This window comes from Topomyia yanbarensis, chromosome 2 (genome assembly GCF_030247195.1).
Source record: "Topomyia yanbarensis strain Yona2022 chromosome 2, ASM3024719v1, whole genome shotgun sequence".
NCBI lineage: Eukaryota > Metazoa > Arthropoda > Insecta > Diptera > Culicidae > Topomyia > Topomyia yanbarensis.
In genome coordinates this window covers 306,065,798-306,087,652 of record NC_080671.1, presented here as the reverse complement: position 1 = coordinate 306,087,652, position 21,855 = coordinate 306,065,798, and the positions used below count along the sequence as shown (strand labels likewise).

The following is a 21,855-nucleotide window of genomic DNA, read 5'->3' as shown; positions in this document are numbered from 1 at the left end:
AGTCTCATAACATCTTCTGATTATTTACCTTAATTTTCCCTTAAGGGGTCTGACAGAGCATAATTTAAAAAAAACTAATTTTATTTTTGCATATTTTGGATCTCTAAGATAAGAAAAATATGCTCAAGAAAGGATTTTTTATCTAAATATTTATTTGAAACGGCTCAGTGCGTTAGCACAACTGAGCCGTGGGTCTTTTAATTTTTTTACAATAAGTAAAAATACAAAGAAATTAAGAATGTCTATCTGCCAGATCTTGTTGACGCAGTTGACTGCTGCGTGTTGAGATCCTTTTCCTTGGCGGTGAAGCCGCTTGGGGGTCATTCAGTCTGCCTTCTCTCGCGTAATCGTTCCCGTCCATGTAATCGTCGGTACTGCTTTCTTGCTGTTAACGATCAGAGGTTCTTATTTGTTTCGTGTTCTTACGGGTCGCTGTTGTAAATCCGTCTTCATCGGTATTTGCTTCTTTATTGGCGATGCTAGTTGGGGATAAAGCCTATGATGCAAAACCTTAAAGTCCGTCCAGGTTAAGTCTTCCTAGGAACACCTAGCAAGTTGTTAGTCGGCTGCCTGGCTCGGGAGTCTACGGACCAAAAATTGAAGAAGCGATATCAACGGGAAAATGATATTCGGGTACCTTGTCACCAAGGAATCGTCAGTAACGAAGTGGTTGATGAATTAGCAAGGTGTGGTGCATCAAACATGTTTGCATGTTCATCTGAGCCATCAAACTAGAAGTTTTAGCTTGGGTAAGAGAACAACTACTAAACGACTGACGTGACGCAGTAGGCTCTCGACAAGCTAATAAATTCATTTTTCCACATAAAACAAGAGCGAAAAACTAATGGAACTAAATCGAAAACCTATGCTGATCTCGGTGTTACATTCGAGTTCTAGTTAGACCCGCTCTAGGTTCGCTCTAATGTTTACAAAATGCATATAAAAATGATAGTATCGATTGAACCTAGAACGACTCTGATCTAAAAACGAAATTGGCATTACATTATACTCCCAGACTTACTTAGTATCACCTGAAAAAAGAATCGAACACTAATAGCAGCGTTTTTGTTTTTACCTGGTGCTAGACCGCACAATGGCTCGACGAGTGACAAAACCCCAAAAAATAAATGTCTTGTAATTCTTTCGTAAATATTTTATTTTTCGCTCAATTTGAATAAAATTATTTCAAAAGTGTACAATAATCGGATGAAAAATTAAATTTTAACGTGCCGAGGATTTAAGTGATGTCGAGGATTTCTGTTCAATTCAAATCATAAGAATTATTCGTACCTTCGAACTTCAAATGGCGATATCTAAAGAAATATACTGCCGAATTGAGTAATTTTGAGTTATGGATATTGGATAGATGAATGAATATGCTAAACTATAGATATGAGCTTTTCGTGCAGAAAACATTAACGTTTGTACTGGATCAATTGGTCGGTGTTAGGTCAGACCGGACTAAGTGACAGTGCATTGATTTCGAGAAAAACGCGTTTAAAGTTTGAATCGCAACCAAAGATAAACTCAAGATTACTAGGTCCCATACAAACCATTAACAAAAGATGGTTCAGCAACCGTGAACCGGTGAACTCAATAATAGTATGATTTTGCTGTCCCCTCGTTAATAGGCGTCGATAATTTTTAGAACGCGTCGACAAAATGCTATGGTTACGAATCAAATCAAAGTTGCAGACAATCTTGTTGTGCAAGAAACATGTAATCTATACGGACAGTAAAATATATTACAGGCTATGTTTACAACTAAAGGCCTATTTGCAGAGCATATATGGACGAAATTATTGAAGATAACTCGTCCGTTTCTAACAGTTTGTATCCTAAGCAGGTGATTATCGTAACAATTCCAACTAAGAAAATTTGCAGGTTATCATCGACTTGACTCTACCGACTTTCGTTGCTGAATCTGACGTAAAATATATCAATTGTTAGTCAGCAGACTAATTCACTAATTTAGTTATTGTTGCCGGACAGCAGTGAAAACTAGCAAATCTATGAATCTTCTTTATTCGTTGTGAATCAAGGGTGGATTATAAATTCCTGCATGGAGGATAATCTTGTGTTAGGATTAAGTTTTAGGGTATAAGTACAAATTCTTATGTTTTCGCTGCCGTACAGAGCTGTCTAAATCGTACCCGTACAGTAATCAGTCTGTGTCCTAGCATTTAAGTATAATAGTATTAGAGATTCACGGTAATCAAATAAGCTAGCTTGGACTACTAACCTTAATGACCTGTTCGGTTTCGAAGTCTATTTAAGTTGTAATTTAAATGTGCTCCTAATGGTATTGTTCGCACAGTCTTCGATCCGTACTGTTTCTCCGTATCAATTGTATCCGTACTGTTTCCTACCCGCACTAACTCTGTCCGTACCGTAGCTTTAATTCCTGTTAGGTTCAATTTTAGGTATTTATAAACATCTAATATAATTAAACTTACCACAGTACAGTTAGGGTAGATTTAGTTAGAAATGGGAACAATTATTTAACTTGAGAATTGGGTTAATTTATAACAATTGTGAAAATGTGTTCTAGCTTACGCTACTTTTTACCGAATGACTTGACTTTTTTCTTTCTTCCTATCTGACTGTCTTGTCCGTGACCGATATTCGTGCCAATCCCTCGAGAAGGCGAAGGGCGCGGTTTGTTGATGTTGATTTGCTGTATGGGCGCCGAGGGGCTCGCTGAACTGTATGGCGCTATTAACACTCCCCCCGGAATGCGGTTAGGGTCTTCCTGAAGAGCATTCACCTCAACGCCTACGTCCAGGACAGCGAGTTTAACGGCAGGTCTCTCGTAGATTCCGTTGGCTGTCTGCACCGTCGCCCATCTCACTTGTCCATCTGCACCAGGTTTGACACAGATAACTCGACCCTTCGGCCAGCAGTTCCGCCGTAGGTTTGGGTCCACGATGATGACGACGTCGCCGACTGCAATGGGTTTTACTGGTGTGAGCCACTTCGGTTTCCGAGTTAGTGTTGGAAGATAGTCTCTAACCCACAGCTTCCAGAATCGGTTAGCCATGGTCTGCGAACGTTGCCAGCTGTTTCGTAGAGCTGCAGAGCTGTCGTCGAACGGCACCCACGGTTGTAGGCCATTTTGAGTACCCAGCAGAAAGTGGTTGGGCGTCAGCACTGGAGATTCGTCATCCTCCAGCGGGACGCTAGTGAGTGGCCGCGAGTTGAGAACGTTCTCAACTTCCACCAACGCGTTCTGGAGCACCTCGTGAGTTGGCGTAGCATTCGATTGCAGCACAGTTAGGTTCCGTTTCACGGACTGAACCAGACGCTCCCAAGCTCCCCCCATGTGGGGAGAGGCTGGCGGATTGAAAGTCCATTCCGTTCGAGCCGTAGTGAACTCCCGCATCAGCCGGTCGTCGTCGAGTTCCTGTAGCGCTAGCTGCAGCTCCTTACTGGCGCCCTGGAAGTTTGTGCCACGGTCGCTGTAGATCACTGCCGGAACTCCCCTTCTAGCAAAGATGTTCCGTATAGCCATCATACAGGAATCTGTCGTCAGTGTGTGAGCGAGTTCTAAGTGTACGGCGCGAATGGTAAGACATGTTGCCAGTACCCCCCAACGTTTCTCTGTGCGTCGTCCGACGGATACCGTCATTGGGCCAAAATAGTCTATCCCCATGTACGTAAATGGTCGAGAAAAGGCAGCCAGGCGAGCGAGTGGTAGATCGGCCATCGCAGGTGGTTGCGGGGCAGCCTGGTTATTTTTACACTGTTGGCACTCTTTCCGGATCGCACGGTACGTTGCCTTCAGACGTGGACTGCGGAATCGCTGGCGAAGCTCGTTGATGATCGTCTCATGGTTCTGGTGGTTAAACTGCTTGTGTGCGTTGGACACGATAAGCCTAGTGATGTGGTGATTCCGTGGAAGAATAACCGGATTAGCGGCGTCGTAATCTGTGAATTTACATTCTTGGGTTCGGCCGCGGGCCCTTAGAACGCCGTTCCTGTCAAGAAAGGCGCACATCTTGCTTAGCGAACTGTTGTTTTTTATAAACTTGCGTTGCTGGGTGGTTGATAACGGTTCATTCAGGACTGCTATCTCATCGGGATACGCACTGCGCTGTGCAAGACGAAACAGGTAATTTTCCGCTTTTCTTAGCTCGTCACGAGTCAGAGGGCCACTCTGCCTTGGTTTTTTCATCTTAGCTTGCCTCAGGTTGTCCACGAAACGGGTCACATAAGCCATTCGGCGCAGTAGAGAAGACCATTCCGAGAAATCATGTGGCTGAACCACTGGGTCCAACGGCATGGTATGAAGCAGAAGATGAGGCCGTAACTCCTCTTTAGTCGATCCAAATGAGTGCGGGGAAACAGGCCATGCTTTCTTCGGTTGCCAGAGAAAATTGGGACCGCAAAACCATCGACTAGAGGCAGTCATATCTGGAGCTCGTGTCCATTTGGTTCCCTCGTCTGCCACGTTCAGCTTCGTTGGCACCCACTGCCATTCGTTGACGTTCGTCGTTTCCAGGATCTCGCTAACACGGAAGGCCACGAATTGGCTATACCGACGGTGATCCGAGTTGAGCCAGCAGAGGACATCTCTGGAGTCAGTCCAGAAGAAACGTTGATTGATTTTGACGGATAGCGATTTGGCAATGGTTCCCGCTAATCTCACGCCTATCACGGCGGCTTGCAGTTCGGACTTCGGAATGGAGAGAAACTTTAGCGGCGCGACTCTCGTCTTTGCTCCGGCCAGTCTGCATTCGATGGTTTCTCCTTCCTGAAAACGCAAATATACTGCAGCTGCGAAACCGTTCTCGCTTGCGTCGACGAACGTGTGCAGTTGTACCACCGTTCCGTCCGTCGCGGATGTGAGTGTTCGGTAGCATCGAGGTATTTCGATAGACGATACCTGCGGCAACACTGTCAGCCATGACAACCACTTTTGAAACAACGACTCATCGAGGGGGTCATCCCAGCCGACTGAAGTTCTCCAGATTTCTTGCAGCAAGGATTTTAGTTGCATTAGGAAGTGTGCTATGAGTCCTAAGGGATCGAATATCATCATTAACGTCCGAAGCACTTCGCGTTTTGTCGGTCGTCGCTGCCCACTGATCAGTAGCTGCTCGTACCGCGGTGACATTTTATATGTGAAGCAGTCTGTTGAGGTGTTCCACCACATTCCGAGAACCCGTTCTGACACGTGTTTGTCGCCGATACTGAGGCTTTTCTCATCGGAGCCTGTTTCGCTCATAGCTGCCACAACTTTGGGTGAGTTGGAGATCCAGTTCCGCATTTCGAAGCCTGCTGATCTGTGCACTGTCTGTACTTCTCGAACCACTTGTATTGCTTCCTCCTCAGATTCCACACTCAGAAGCATATCGTCAACGTAGTGTTGCTTTACGATTGCGTGAACTGCTTCTGGGTGTTCTTGTTCGAATCTCTTTGCATTGTAATTTTTTACGTATTGTGCCGTACTCGGCGAGCAGCATGCGCCGAACGTCATTACCTGCACTACGTAGACGCTAGGGTCGATATCTGTCTCGCAGGCCTTCCAGAAGAAGCGTTGGCAATGCTGGTCGTCCTCCCGCATCCTTACTTGGTGGTACATCTCACGGATGTCGCCGCATACCGCTGTCCGAAACTCCCGGAACTGGATCAGAACAGATAGAAGAGATGACAGTTGGTCTGGGCCTTTTAACAGAACTGAGTTGAGTGAAACTCCAAAGGCGGTGGCAGCTGCATCCCATACGAGTCTCGTTTTGCCCGGCTTGTTCGGATTGACGATTGGAAATATCGGAAGGTACCAAACTCGTGAGCGGTTTACTTCCAGCTCTTCCGCGGACAACTTGCGAATGTAGCCTTTGTTGATATGATCCTGGATTTTCGCGTTCAATTCTCCCGCCAGAAGTGGATCCTTCTTCATGCGGTTATCTAGGCATCGCCATCTTCGCAGTGCCATCGCTGCACTATCCGGAAGTCGGACCGAATCGTACTTCCATAGAAGCCCGGATTCGAAACGGCTGTCTACGGGCCGAGTGAGTGATTCCAGCATTGACTGTGCTCGTTGGTCCTCGTGTGACAGAAGTAGTTTACTTTGCTTAGATATGCCCAAGCTGTCGAGGGCAAAATAACCTTTGACGAGTTCGTGAAGATCTTCACTGGTCTCTCTGTTGCACTGGCAAATCTGTAGCGCATGATAGTTTACGTAGTGCCCTGCATTCTTCTCTCCCACACAACTGCCGAAAACAATCCAGCCGAGACGTGTTTTGATTGCAATCGGCTCATTTAACTGTCCTTCGCGACTCTTCATTGCATATCCGAGACTGGCATTATCCAGACCGATTAGGATTCGCGGATTGGCCTCGTTATACGACTCAATCGGTAGTCCCATGAGGTGCTGGTATCTCTGCTTCAACTCCGCGGTAAGGAGAGTCTGTGGTCGGATCTGCAAGTTTCCAATCGTTCGTACACTGGATAGGTCATACCTTTTGATCGGGTTCGTTACGCTGGAGATTTGAAGACTAACGTTTTGTGACTTGTTTTCGATCTTGGTGGTTTCGCCTGTCCACTTCAGGCACAGTGGATTCTTTGGTCCCTTCAACCCGAGCTCGTCTGCTAAACTCTGTTCTAGAAGCGTGAGTTCTGAGCCGTCGTCCAGGAATGCGTAGGTTCGAATTGCCTTCGATGGACCGTATAAAGTGACCGGAACTACTCTGAACAAGATCTCCGACTGCACTTGGTGCACGTTGCAGCTTTTCTCGTAAACGGCGGCTGCTGTAGGAGATCGAGGGTTTTCGTAACTGTGAAGCAGAGGATGGTGCAGATATGTACAGCCGTTTGTTCCGCATGGTTTTTCTTGTTTACATGACCCGTTGTGCTTACGCAGGCATTTGCGACAAAGTTTGTAAGTTCTTACTGTCGCCCACTTCGAATCGTAGCTTAAGGCCACGAACTGTTTGCATTTGGCCAGCATCGTACAATCCCCTTTGCACGCCACACACTTCTTGATGTCAACGATGATTGGTTGCTGTGGAGAGTTGGCTGTTTTCGAATCCTTAGAGTCTATTTCCGAGTGAACATCCTCTGCTGTCTCGTACAGCCACGTACTGAAATCCAATAGGTTCGGAGTGGGGTTGTTCCTTGAGAACCTGGCCCAGCTCAGCTTCAACGTTGGTGGCAACCTCCCTACTAACTCGTATCGCAGCGATGCATTGTAGACGAAGTCACTAACCTCACACGCTTGAATGGTAGCGACCAAATTCTCAACTGTCAGCGCGAAGTTCACCACTGTCTCCAACTTCTCTATGCTCGGTGACGGCAATGATCGTATCTTCTTGATAACCGCCTGCACGATTGCTTCCGGGCGTCCATAGAGCATCTTGAGAGTTGAAAGGACTCCCGCAACGTTCGATGGGTGGAGCAGGCGACATCTTACTGCTTCCAATGCTCTTCCTTTCAAGCACTTACGCAACCGTAACATATTTTCCTCATTGGAGAATCCGCACATCTGAGTCGACGAGTTAAACATCGAGAAGAACAGCGACCAATCTTCCGGATTACCACTGAAGTCCGGCAAATCCTTCGAAACTGCCTGGCGTGCGGCGATTTGACTTCGATTCAACACACAAGCCGTGTCGTCACTGAGCCCATGCGCTGGGAGGGATGATCGTCCAACGGGGGTGGAACGCTGACCTGGTACAAACGCATTCGCTTCGACCCATGATCCAGCCTCCGGTGCGAGAGCGACTGATTGTCGCATATGGGAGCTGCCGAAGATTGGCCGAGTCTCTTGTTGGCCGGAAACACGTTGTGGGGGTCGTCGGAGTTGGATATTAACTTGAGTCGCACGCTGCTGATCTGGAACTGGAGCATGGTGCTCTATAGACGCAGTCGAGTTCCTCGGTGGACGTTTCTCTAGTTCCTCGGCTTCAGATCCGCAGTCAACCTTCTCGCCGTATCCATCCGTGTCGTCTATCCACTTCTTCACCTTCGACATTGATACTGATTGGGGTTCACTAACAATCGACGAGCAGTCGCTACCGCCCTCTAACAGAATCTTGTACTTGAGTTCTAAATATCGTCGTTCCAACTCCTTTTCCTCCTCTAACCATTGTAGTTCCAAAGCTTGTCTCCGTTTGGCCTGACTTTCGATGCTGCTTGCCTTGCTCTTTGACCGTACAGTGGATGTGGTACTGCTTACGTTGGGGGTATGCAGAGGGGAAGGGGTTAGATCCTTTGCGTGTTCGCAGTTCATGCAGATCCAGCTCACGTCAGCAATCCCTTCTGACACTTCTACACACGAGAAATGATACCACTCATTGCAACCGTCACACTGAACCATTCGACTATTATCACGCTCATCACACACTTGACAATGACCGACCCGATTCTTTCGTACGCGGCGGAACGGATTACGTTTGACTACGTTCGTTTTATTTTTCTCGGCGGTATCCTTTTCCTTAGGATTTGCTCCCGGCCGGTTGGATTCATTGGTAACTTTATCATTTACCTGTTCGCTAGGGGGAGGATGGACAAACACTTTAATCGCCGTTTCGTCCTTCTGCAGCTCAGTCGTAGTCGCTTGGACGTTGTGACCGTCAACTGCCGCGTCACCACCTGGGGTGACCTTATCGACCGTCTTCTTGCTGGATCCGGATTTGGCTTTCCTGGATGACATCCTTCCTCCGTGAAGCAATTCTCGTAACAGAATTTATAAGATGTTGCCGGACAGCAGTGAAAACTAGCAAATCTATGAATCTTCTTTATTCGTTGTGAATCAAGGGTGGATTATAAATTCCTGCATGGAGGATAATCTTGTGTTAGGATTAAGTTTTAGGGTATAAGTACAAATTCTTATGTTTTCGCTGCCGTACAGAGCTGTCTAAATCGTACCCGTACAGTAATCAGTCTGTGTCCTAGCATTTAAGTATAATAGTATTAGAGATTCACGGTAATCAAATAAGCTAGCTTGGACTACTAACCTTAATGACCTGTTCGGTTTCGAAGTCTATTTAAGTTGTAATTTAAATGTGCTCCTAATGGTATTGTTCGCACAGTCTTCGATCCGTACTGTTTCTCCGTATCAATTGTATCCGTACTGTTTCCTACCCGCACTAACTCTGTCCGTACCGTAGCTTTAATTCCTGTTAGGTTCAATTTTAGGTATTTATAAACATCTAATATAATTAAACTTACCACAGTACAGTTAGGGTAGATTTAGTTAGAAATGGGAACAATTATTTAACTTGAGAATTGGGTTAATTTATAACAATTGTGAAAATGTGTTCTAGCTTACGCTACTTTTTACCGAATGACTTGACTTTTTTTCTTTCTTCCTATCTGACTGTCTTGTCCGTGACCGATATTCGTGCCAATCCCTCGAGAAGGCGAAGGGCGCGGTTTGTTGATGTTGATTTGCTGTATGGGCGCCGAGGGGCTCGCTGAACTGTATGGCGCTATTAACAGTTATCAATAGCAAAAAGTTATATTACTTCATATATCACCTAATTTTCGAACTTTGAAAACCTCGAGGTTTGTTTGTTTTTCTGCCGAAAATTTTCTTGTTATGTTCGTAATAATTCATTGTCATAGATACGACGCAAAGATCGACGTTGTTTCCTTTTCGCAAGGCTTCGCTTCAGTTCATTATTGAACTGTCACTCTGACGGTGAACCGGGCGCATCGAGGGGTCGCATTTGGATGGTACATGGGAAACATCGGACCACTCTATCTTGAGTTTATCTTTGTCGCAGCATCCTTTACATTATAATCGGAAAATTATTTTTGCCATAATTCTTGTTTATTGTTTCATATTTCAAATCTGGTAAAAGTGGAATGTAGATGAACAAATCCTTTATTCAGTGCTATCATTAACTAGGGTGATGAGCCTATTTTCACCATACTAAGCAAGGTGCCTCATTAATTCGGTAATTTCTTGCCTTACAATCAATAGAATGCGTAAAAATTGACATCAACCGCTTTGCTTCGTTGTTAAGAACCAATATAATAACACAAATGCTTTGAAAACAGTAAAATTCTCGTGTTTGAGCACAATGAAAACTCGAATCGAGTGCCCCTATTGTTGCGCTACCATTTGACTCAATGCGTTGAACAAAGATGGCATCTTTGTTCAACGCATTGAGTCAAATGGTAGCGCAACAATAGGGGCACTCGATTCGAGTTTTCATTGTGCTCAAACACGAGAATTTTACTGTTTTCAAAGCATTTGTGTTATTATATTGGTTCTTAACAACGAAGCAAAGCGGTTGATGTCAATTTTTACGCATTCTATTGATTGTAAGGCAAGAAATTACCGAATTAATGAGGCACCTTGCTTAGTATGGTGAAAATAGGCTCATCACCCTAGTTAATGATAGCACTGAATAAAGGATTTGTTCATCTACATTCCACTTTTACCAGATTTGAAATATGAAACAATAAACAAGAATTATGGCAAAAATAATTTTCCGATTATAATGTAAAGGATGCTGCGACAAAGATAAACTCAAGATAGAGTGGTCCGATGTTTCCCATGTACCATCCAAATGCGACCCCTCGATGCGCCCGGTTCACCGTCAGAGTGACAGTTCAATAATGAACTGAAGCGAAGCCTTGCGAAAAGGAAACAACGTCGATCTTTGCGTCGTATCTATGACAATGAATTATTACGAACATAACAAGAAAATTTTCAGCAGAAAAACAAACAAACCTCGAGGTTTTCAAAGTTCGAAAATTAGGTGATATATGAAGTAATATAACTTTTTGCTATTGATAACTGTTAATAGCGCCATACAGTTCAGCGAGCCCCTCGGCGCCCATACAGCAAATCAACATCAACAAACCGCGCCCTTCGCCTTCTCGAGGGATTGGCACGAATATCGGTCACGGACAAGACAGTCAGATAGGAAGAAAGAAAAAAAGTCAAGTCATTCGGTAAAAAGTAGCGTAAGCTAGAACACATTTTCACAATTGTTATAAATTAACCCAATTCTCAAGTTAAATAATTGTTCCCATTTCTAACTAAATCTACCCTAACTGTACTGTGGTAAGTTTAATTATATTAGATGTTTATAAATACCTAAAATTGAACCTAACAGGAATTAAAGCTACGGTACGGACAGAGTTAGTGCGGGTAGGAAACAGTACGGATACAATTGATACGGAGAAACAGTACGGATCGAAGACTGTGCGAACAATACCATTAGGAGCACATTTAAATTACAACTTAAATAGACTTCGAAACCGAACAGGTCATTAAGGTTAGTAGTCCAAGCTAGCTTATTTGATTACCGTGAATCTCTAATACTATTATACTTAAATGCTAGGACACAGACTGATTACTGTACGGGTACGATTTAGACAGCTCTGTACGGCAGCGAAAACATAAGAATTTGTACTTATACCCTAAAACTTAATCCTAACACAAGATTATCCTCCATGCAGGAATTTATAATCCACCCTTGATTCACAACGAATAAAGAAGATTCATAGATTTGCTAGTTTTCACTGCTGTCCGGCAACATCTTATAAATTCTGTTACGAGAATTGCTTCACGGAGGAAGGATGTCATCCAGGAAAGCCAAATCCGGATCCAGCAAGAAGACGGTCGATAAGGTCACCCCAGGTGGTGACGCGGCAGTTGACGGTCACAACGTCCAAGCGACTACGACTGAGCTGCAGAAGGACGAAACGGCGATTAAAGTGTTTGTCCATCCTCCCCCTAGCGAACAGGTAAATGATAAAGTTACCAATGAATCCAACCGGCCGGGAGCAAATCCTAAGGAAAAGGATACCGCCGAGAAAAATAAAACGAACGTAGTCAAACGTAATCCGTTCCGCCGCGTACGAAAGAATCGGGTCGGTCATTGTCAAGTGTGTGATGAGCGTGATAATAGTCGAATGGTTCAGTGTGACGGTTGCAATGAGTGGTATCATTTCTCGTGTGTAGAAGTGTCAGAAGGGATTGCTGACGTGAGCTGGATCTGCATGAACTGCGAACACGCAAAGGATCTAACCCCTTCCCCTCTGCATACCCCCAACGTAAGCAGTACCACATCCACTGTACGGTCAAAGAGCAAGGCAAGCAGCATCGAAAGTCAGGCCAAACGGAGACAAGCTTTGGAACTACAATGGTTAGAGGAGGAAAAGGAGTTGGAACGACGATATTTAGAACTCAAGTACAAGATTCTGTTAGAGGGCGGTAGCGACTGCTCGTCGATTGTTAGTGAACCCCAATCAGTATCAATGTCGAAGGTGAAGAAGTGGATAGACGACACGGATGGATACGGCGAGAAGGTTGACTGCGGATCTGAAGCCGAGGAACTAGAGAAACGTCCACCGAGGAACTCGACTGCGTCTATAGAGCACCATGCTCCAGTTCCAGATCAGCAGCGTGCGACTCAAGTTAATATCCAACTCCGACGACCCCCACAACGTGTTTCCGGCCAACAAGAGACTCGGCCAATCTTCGGCAGCTCCCATATGCGACAATCAGTCGCTCTCGCACCGGAGGCTGGATCATGGGTCGAAGCGAATGCGTTTGTACCAGGTCAGCGTTCCACCCCCGTTGGACGATCATCCCTCCCAGCGCATGGGCTCAGTGACGACACGGCTTGTGTGTTGAATCGAAGTCAAATCGCCGCACGCCAGGCAGTTTCGAAGGATTTGCCGGACTTCAGTGGTAATCCGGAAGATTGGTCGCTGTTCTTCTCGATGTTTAACTCGTCGACTCAGATGTGCGGATTCTCCAATGAGGAAAATATGTTACGGTTGCGTAAGTGCTTGAAAGGAAGAGCATTGGAAGCAGTAAGATGTCGCCTGCTCCACCCATCGAACGTTGCGGGAGTCCTTTCAACTCTCAAGATGCTCTATGGACGCCCGGAAGCAATCGTGCAGGCGGTTATCAAGAAGATACGATCATTGCCGTCACCGAGCATAGAGAAGTTGGAGACAGTGGTGAACTTCGCGCTGACAGTTGAGAATTTGGTCGCTACCATTCAAGCGTGTGAGGTTAGTGACTTCGTCTACAATGCATCGCTGCGATACGAGTTAGTAGGGAGGTTGCCACCAACGTTGAAGCTGAGCTGGGCCAGGTTCTCAAGGAACAACCCCACTCCGAACCTATTGGATTTCAGTACGTGGCTGTACGAGACAGCAGAGGATGTTCACTCGGAAATAGACTCTAAGGATTCGAAAACAGCCAACTCTCCACAGCAACCAATCATCGTTGACATCAAGAAGTGTGTGGCGTGCAAAGGGGATTGTACGATGCTGGCCAAATGCAAACAGTTCGTGGCCTTAAGCTACGATTCGAAGTGGGCGACAGTAAGAACTTACAAACTTTGTCGCAAATGCCTGCGTAAGCACAACGGGTCATGTAAACAAGAAAAACCATGCGGAACAAACGGCTGTACATATCTGCACCATCCTCTGCTTCACAGTTACGAAAACCCTCGATCTCCTACAGCAGCCGCCGTTTACGAGAAAAGCTGCAACGTGCACCAAGTGCAGTCGGAGATCTTGTTCAGAGTAGTTCCGGTCACTTTATACGGTCCATCGAAGGCAATTCGAACCTACGCATTCCTGGACGACGGCTCAGAACTCACGCTTCTAGAACAGAGTTTAGCAGACGAGCTCGGGTTGAAGGGACCAAAGAATCCACTGTGCCTGAAGTGGACAGGCGAAACCACCAAGATCGAAAACAAGTCACAAAACGTTAGTCTTCAAATCTCCAGCGTAACGAACCCGATCAAAAGGTATGACCTATCCAGTGTACGAACGATTGGAAACTTGCAGATCCGACCACAGACTCTCCTTACCGCGGAGTTGAAGCAGAGATACCAGCACCTCATGGGACTACCGATTGAGTCGTATAACGAGGCCAATCCGCGAATCCTAATCGGTCTGGATAATGCCAGTCTCGGATATGCAATGAAGAGTCGCGAAGGACAGTTAAATGAGCCGATTGCAATCAAAACACGTCTCGGCTGGATTGTTTTCGGCAGTTGTGTGGGAGAGAAGAATGCAGGGCACTACGTAAACTATCATGCGCTACAGATTTGCCAGTGCAACAGAGAGACCAGTGAAGATCTTCACGAACTCGTCAAAGGTTATTTTGCCCTCGACAGCTTGGGCATATCTAAGCAAAGTAAACTACTTCTGTCACACGAGGACCAACGAGCACAGTCAATGCTGGAATCACTCACTCGGCCCGTAGACAGCCGTTTCGAATCCGGGCTTCTATGGAAGTACGATTCGGTCCGACTTCCGGATAGTGCAGCGATGGCACTGCGAAGATGGCGATGCCTAGATAACCGCATGAAGAAGGATCCACTTCTGGCGGGAGAATTGAACGCGAAAATCCAGGATCATATCAACAAAGGCTACATTCGCAAGTTGTCCGCGGAAGAGCTGGAAGTAAACCGCTCACGAGTTTGGTACCTTCCGATATTTCCAATCGTCAATCCGAACAAGCCGGGCAAAACGAGACTCGTATGGGATGCAGCTGCCACCGCCTTTGGAGTTTCACTCAACTCAGTTCTGTTAAAAGGCCCAGACCAACTGTCATCTCTTCTATCTGTTCTGATCCAGTTCCGGGAGTTTCGGACAGCGGTATGCGGCGACATCCGTGAGATGTACCACCAAGTAAGGATGCGGGAGGACGACCAGCATTGCCAACGCTTCTTCTGGAAGGCCTGCGAGACAGATATCGACCCTAGCGTCTACGTAGTGCAGGTAATGACGTTCGGCGCATGCTGCTCGCCGAGTACGGCACAATACGTAAAAAATTACAATGCAAAGAGATTCGAACAAGAACACCCAGAAGCAGTTCACGCAATCGTAAAGCAACACTACGTTGACGATATGCTTCTGAGTGTGGAATCTGAGGAGGAAGCAATACAAGTGGTTCGAGAAGTACAGACAGTGCACAGATCAGCAGGCTTCGAAATGCGGAACTGGATCTCCAACTCACCCAAAGTTGTGGCAGCTATGAGCGAAACAGGCTCCGATGAGAAAAGCCTCAGTATCGGCGACAAACACGTGTCAGAACGGGTTCTCGGAATGTGGTGGAACACCTCAACAGACTGCTTCACATATAAAATGTCACCGCGGTACGAGCAGCTACTGATCAGTGGGCAGCGACGACCGACAAAACGCGAAGTGCTTCGGACGTTAATGATGATATTCGATCCCTTAGGACTCATAGCACACTTCCTAATGCAACTAAAATCCTTGCTGCAAGAAATCTGGAGAACTTCAGTCGGCTGGGATGACCCCCTCGATGAGTCGTTGTTTCAAAAGTGGTTGTCATGGCTGACAGTGTTGCCGCAGGTATCGTCTATCGAAATACCTCGATGCTACCGAACACTCACATCCGCGACGGACGGAACGGTGGTACAACTGCACACGTTCGTCGACGCAAGCGAGAACGGTTTCGCAGCTGCAGTATATTTGCGTTTTCAGGAAGGAGAAACCATCGAATGCAGACTGGCCGGAGCAAAGACGAGAGTCGCGCCGCTAAAGTTTCTCTCCATTCCGAAGTCCGAACTGCAAGCCGCCGTGATAGGCGTGAGATTAGCGGGAACCATTGCCAAATCGCTATCCGTCAAAATCAATCAACGTTTCTTCTGGACTGACTCCAGAGATGTCCTCTGCTGGCTCAACTCGGATCACCGTCGGTATAGCCAATTCGTGGCCTTCCGTGTTAGCGAGATCCTGGAAACGACGAACGTCAACGAATGGCAGTGGGTGCCAACGAAGCTGAACGTGGCAGACGAGGGAACCAAATGGACACGAGCTCCAGATATGACTGCCTCTAGTCGATGGTTTTGCGGTCCCAATTTTCTCTGGCAACCGAAGAAAGCATGGCCTGTTTCCCCGCACTCATTTGGATCGACTAAAGAGGAGTTACGGCCTCATCTTCTGCTTCATACCATGCCGTTGGACCCAGTGGTTCAGCCACATGATTTCTCGGAATGGTCTTCTCTACTGCGCCGAATGGCTTATGTGACCCGTTTCGTGGACAACCTGAGGCAAGCTAAGATGAAAAAACCAAGGCAGAGTGGCCCTCTGACTCGTGACGAGCTAAGAAAAGCGGAAAATTACCTGTTTCGTCTTGCACAGCGCAGTGCGTATCCCGATGAGATAGCAGTCCTGAATGAACCGTTATCAACCACCCAGCAACGCAAGTTTATAAAAAACAACAGTTCGCTAAGCAAGATGTGCGCCTTTCTTGACAGGAACGGCGTTCTAAGGGCCCGCGGCCGAACCCAAGAATGTAAATTCACAGATTACGACGCCGCTAATCCGGTTATTCTTCCACGGAATCACCACATCACTAGGCTTATCGTGTCCAACGCACACAAGCAGTTTAACCACCAGAACCATGAGACGATCATCAACGAGCTTCGCCAGCGATTCCGCAGTCCACGTCTGAAGGCAACGTACCGTGCGATCCGGAAAGAGTGCCAACAGTGTAAAAATAACCAGGCTGCCCCGCAACCACCTGCGATGGCCGATCTACCACTCGCTCGCCTGGCTGCCTTTTCTCGACCATTTACGTACATGGGGATAGACTATTTTGGCCCAATGACGGTATCCGTCGGACGACGCACAGAGAAACGTTGGGGGGTACTGGCAACATGTCTTACCATTCGCGCCGTACACTTAGAACTCGCTCACACACTGACGACAGATTCCTGTATGATGGCTATACGGAACATCTTTGCTAGAAGGGGAGTTCCGGCAGTGATCTACAGCGACCGTGGCACAAACTTCCAGGGCGCCAGTAAGGAGCTGCAGCTAGCGCTACAGGAACTCGACGACGACCGGCTGATGCGGGAGTTCACTACGGCTCGAACGGAATGGACTTTCAATCCGCCAGCCTCTCCCCACATGGGGGGAGCTTGGGAGCGTCTGGTTCAGTCCGTGAAACGGAACCTAACTGTGCTGCAATCGAATGCTACGCCAACTCACGAGGTGCTCCAGAACGCGTTGGTGGAAGTTGAGAACGTTCTCAACTCGCGGCCACTCACTAGCGTCCCGCTGGAGGATGACGAATCTCCAGTGCTGACGCCCAACCACTTTCTGCTGGGTACTCAAAATGGCCTACAACCGTGGGTGCCGTTCGACGACAGCTCTGCAGCTCTACGAAACAGCTGGCAACGTTCGCAGACCATGGCTAACCGATTCTGGAAGCTGTGGGTTAGAGACTATCTTCCAACACTAACTCGGAAACCGAAGTGGCTCACACCAGTAAAACCCATTGCAGTCGGCGACGTCGTCATCATCGTGGACCCAAACCTACGGCGGAACTGCTGGCCGAAGGGTCGAGTTATCTGTGTCAAACCTGGTGCAGATGGACAAGTGAGATGGGCGACGGTGCAGACAGCCAACGGAATCTACGAGAGACCTGCCGTTAAACTCGCTGTCCTGGACGTAGGCGTTGAGGTGAATGCTCTTCAGGAAGACCCTAACCGCATTCCGGGGGGAGTGTTAATAGCGCCATACAGTTCAGCGAGCCCCTCGGCGCCCATACAGCAAATCAACATCAACAAACCGCGCCCTTCGCCTTCTCGAGGGATTGGCACGAATATCGGTCACGGACAAGACAGTCAGATAGGAAGAAAGAAAAAAGTCAAGTCATTCGGTAAAAAGTAGCGTAAGCTAGAACACATTTTCACAATTGTTATAAATTAACCCAATTCTCAAGTTAAATAATTGTTCCCATTTCTAACTAAATCTACCCTAACTGTACTGTGGTAAGTTTAATTATATTAGATGTTTATAAATACCTAAAATTGAACCTAACAGGAATTAAAGCTACGGTACGGACAGAGTTAGTGCTCGTACCGCGGTGACATTTTATATGTGAAGCAGTCTGTTGAGGTGTTCCACCACATTCCGAGAACCCGTTCTGACACGTGTTTGTCGCCGATACTGAGGCTTTTCTCATCGGAGCCTGTTTCGCTCATAGCTGCCACAACTTTGGGTGAGTTGGAGATCCAGTTCCGCATTTCGAAGCCTGCTGATCTGTGCACTGTCTGTACTTCTCGAACCACTTGTATTGCTTCCTCCTCAGATTCCACACTCAGAAGCATATCGTCAACGTAGTGTTGCTTTACGATTGCGTGAACTGCTTCTGGGTGTTCTTGTTCGAATCTCTTTGCATTGTAATTTTTTACGTATTGTGCCGTACTCGGCGAGCAGCATGCGCCGAACGTCATTACCTGCACTACGTAGACGCTAGGGTCGATATCTGTCTCGCAGGCCTTCCAGAAGAAGCGTTGGCAATGCTGGTCGTCCTCCCGCATCCTTACTTGGTGGTACATCTCACGGATGTCGCCGCATACCGCTGTCCGAAACTCCCGGAACTGGATCAGAACAGATAGAAGAGATGACAGTTGGTCTGGGCCTTTTAACAGAACTGAGTTGAGTGAAACTCCAAAGGCGGTGGCAGCTGCATCCCATACGAGTCTCGTTTTGCCCGGCTTGTTCGGATTGACGATTGGAAATATCGGAAGGTACCAAACTCGTGAGCGGTTTACTTCCAGCTCTTCCGCGGACAACTTGCGAATGTAGCCTTTGTTGATATGATCCTGGATTTTCGCGTTCAATTCTCCCGCCAGAAGTGGATCCTTCTTCATGCGGTTATCTAGGCATCGCCATCTTCGCAGTGCCATCGCTGCACTATCCGGAAGTCGGACCGAATCGTACTTCCATAGAAGCCCGGATTCGAAACGGCTGTCTACGGGCCGAGTGAGTGATTCCAGCATTGACTGTGCTCGTTGGTCCTCGTGTGACAGAAGTAGTTTACTTTGCTTAGATATGCCCAAGCTGTCGAGGGCAAAATAACCTTTGACGAGTTCGTGAAGATCTTCACTGGTCTCTCTGTTGCACTGGCAAATCTGTAGCGCATGATAGTTTACGTAGTGCCCTGCATTCTTCTCTCCCACACAACTGCCGAAAACAATCCAGCCGAGACGTGTTTTGATTGCAATCGGCTCATTTAACTGTCCTTCGCGACTCTTCATTGCATATCCGAGACTGGCATTATCCAGACCGATTAGGATTCGCGGATTGGCCTCGTTATACGACTCAATCGGTAGTCCCATGAGGTGCTGGTATCTCTGCTTCAACTCCGCGGTAAGGAGAGTCTGTGGTCGGATCTGCAAGTTTCCAATCGTTCGTACACTGGATAGGTCATACCTTTTGATCGGGTTCGTTACGCTGGAGATTTGAAGACTAACGTTTTGTGACTTGTTTTCGATCTTGGTGGTTTCGCCTGTCCACTTCAGGCACAGTGGATTCTTTGGTCCCTTCAACCCGAGCTCGTCTGCTAAACTCTGTTCTAGAAGCGTGAGTTCTGAGCCGTCGTCCAGGAATGCGTAGGTTCGAATTGCCTTCGATGGACCGTATAAAGTGACCGGAACTACTCTGAACAAGATCTCCGACTGCACTTGGTGCACGTTGCAGCTTTTCTCGTAAACGGCGGCTGCTGTAGGAGATCGAGGGTTTTCGTAACTGTGAAGCAGAGGATGGTGCAGATATGTACAGCCGTTTGTTCCGCATGGTTTTTCTTGTTTACATGACCCGTTGTGCTTACGCAGGCATTTGCGACAAAGTTTGTAAGTTCTTACTGTCGCCCACTTCGAATCGTAGCTTAAGGCCACGAACTGTTTGCATTTGGCCAGCATCGTACAATCCCCTTTGCACGCCACACACTTCTTGATGTCAACGATGATTGGTTGCTGTGGAGAGTTGGCTGTTTTCGAATCCTTAGAGTCTATTTCCGAGTGAACATCCTCTGCTGTCTCGTACAGCCACGTACTGAAATCCAATAGGTTCGGAGTGGGGTTGTTCCTTGAGAACCTGGCCCAGCTCAGCTTCAACGTTGGTGGCAACCTCCCTACTAACTCGTATCGCAGCGATGCATTGTAGACGAAGTCACTAACCTCACACGCTTGAATGGTAGCGACCAAATTCTCAACTGTCAGCGCGAAGTTCACCACTGTCTCCAACTTCTCTATGCTCGGTGACGGCAATGATCGTATCTTCTTGATAACCGCCTGCACGATTGCTTCCGGGCGTCCATAGAGCATCTTGAGAGTTGAAAGGACTCCCGCAACGTTCGATGGGTGGAGCAGGCGACATCTTACTGCTTCCAATGCTCTTCCTTTCAAGCACTTACGCAACCGTAACATATTTTCCTCATTGGAGAATCCGCACATCTGAGTCGACGAGTTAAACATCGAGAAGAACAGCGACCAATCTTCCGGATTACCACTGAAGTCCGGCAAATCCTTCGAAACTGCCTGGCGTGCGGCGATTTGACTTCGATTCAACACACAAGCCGTGTCGTCACTGAGCCCATGCGCTGGGAGGGATGATCGTCCAACGGGGGTGGAACGCTGACCTGGTACAAACGCATTCGCTTCGACCCATGATCCAGCCTCCGGTGCGAGAGCGACTGATTGTCGCATATGGGAGCTGCCGAAGATTGGCCGAGTCTCTTGTTGGCCGGAAACACGTTGTGGGGGTCGTCGGAGTTGGATATTAACTTGAGTCGCACGCTGCTGATCTGGAACTGGAGCATGGTGCTCTATAGACGCAGTCGAGTTCCTCGGTGGACGTTTCTCTAGTTCCTCGGCTTCAGATCCGCAGTCAACCTTCTCGCCGTATCCATCCGTGTCGTCTATCCACTTCTTCACCTTCGACATTGATACTGATTGGGGTTCACTAACAATCGACGAGCAGTCGCTACCGCCCTCTAACAGAATCTTGTACTTGAGTTCTAAATATCGTCGTTCCAACTCCTTTTCCTCCTCTAACCATTGTAGTTCCAAAGCTTGTCTCCGTTTGGCCTGACTTTCGATGCTGCTTGCCTTGCTCTTTGACCGTACAGTGGATGTGGTACTGCTTACGTTGGGGGTATGCAGAGGGGAAGGGGTTAGATCCTTTGCGTGTTCGCAGTTCATGCAGATCCAGCTCACGTCAGCAATCCCTTCTGACACTTCTACACACGAGAAATGATACCACTCATTGCAACCGTCACACTGAACCATTCGACTATTATCACGCTCATCACACACTTGACAATGACCGACCCGATTCTTTCGTACGCGGCGGAACGGATTACGTTTGACTACGTTCGTTTTATTTTTCTCGGCGGTATCCTTTTCCTTAGGATTTGCTCCCGGCCGGTTGGATTCATTGGTAACTTTATCATTTACCTGTTCGCTAGGGGGAGGATGGACAAACACTTTAATCGCCGTTTCGTCCTTCTGCAGCTCAGTCGTAGTCGCTTGGACGTTGTGACCGTCAACTGCCGCGTCACCACCTGGGGTGACCTTATCGACCGTCTTCTTGCTGGATCCGGATTTGGCTTTCCTGGATGACATCCTTCCTCCGTGAAGCAATTCTCGTAACAGAATTTATAAGATGTTGCCGGACAGCAGTGAAAACTAGCAAATCTATGAATCTTCTTTATTCGTTGTGAATCAAGGGTGGATTATAAATTCCTGCATGGAGGATAATCTTGTGTTAGGATTAAGTTTTAGGGTATAAGTACAAATTCTTATGTTTTCGCTGCCGTACAGAGCTGTCTAAATCGTACCCGTACAGTAATCAGTCTGTGTCCTAGCATTTAAGTATAATAGTATTAGAGATTCACGGTAATCAAATAAGCTAGCTTGGACTACTAACCTTAATGACCTGTTCGGTTTCGAAGTCTATTTAAGTTGTAATTTAAATGTGCTCCTAATGGTATTGTTCGCACAGTCTTCGATCCGTACTGTTTCTCCGTATCAATTGTATCCGTACTGTTTCCTACCCGCACTAACTCTGTCCGTACCGTAGCTTTAATTCCTGTTAGGTTCAATT

General features: G+C 47.1%; 3 protein-coding genes across 3 annotated transcripts; 1 reads left to right on the top strand and 2 right to left on the bottom strand.

Annotated features, from left to right (window-relative positions):
• Positions 1 to 521: 521 nt before the first annotated feature.
• Positions 522 to 8,230, bottom strand: LOC131680518 (uncharacterized). Its single transcript, XM_058961230.1, has 2 exons — positions 2,457 to 8,230; positions 522 to 2,395 (listed from the first exon to the last, which is right to left on the bottom strand). Exon 1 carries the CDS (start codon positions 8,228 to 8,230, stop codon positions 2,558 to 2,560), a length of 5,673 nt encoding a protein of 1,890 aa, XP_058817213.1. The 3' UTR covers positions 522 to 2,395; positions 2,457 to 2,557.
• Positions 8,231 to 11,961: 3,731 nt separating this feature from the next.
• Positions 11,962 to 17,634, top strand: LOC131680517 (uncharacterized). Its single transcript, XM_058961229.1, has one exon. The coding sequence runs from the start codon at positions 11,962 to 11,964 to the stop codon at positions 17,632 to 17,634; it is 5,673 nt and encodes a 1,890-aa protein (XP_058817212.1).
• A 179-nt stretch (positions 17,635 to 17,813) lies between these two features.
• LOC131680516 (uncharacterized) lies at positions 17,814 to 21,374 on the bottom strand. The gene has a single exon (XM_058961226.1). It carries the CDS (start codon positions 21,372 to 21,374, stop codon positions 17,814 to 17,816), a length of 3,561 nt encoding a protein of 1,186 aa, XP_058817209.1.
• Between the last annotated feature and the right edge of the window lie 481 nt (positions 21,375 to 21,855).

Excerpts from the sequence above, each read along its gene's own strand:
- LOC131680518 (XM_058961230.1), bottom strand. The coding sequence starts at position 8,230 with ATGAACTGCGAACACGCAAAGGATCTAACCCCTTCCCCTCTGCATACC.
- LOC131680517 (XM_058961229.1), top strand. The coding sequence starts at position 11,962 with ATGAACTGCGAACACGCAAAGGATCTAACCCCTTCCCCTCTGCATACC.
- LOC131680516 (XM_058961226.1), bottom strand. The coding sequence starts at position 21,374 with ATGTCATCCAGGAAAGCCAAATCCGGATCCAGCAAGAAGACGGTCGAT.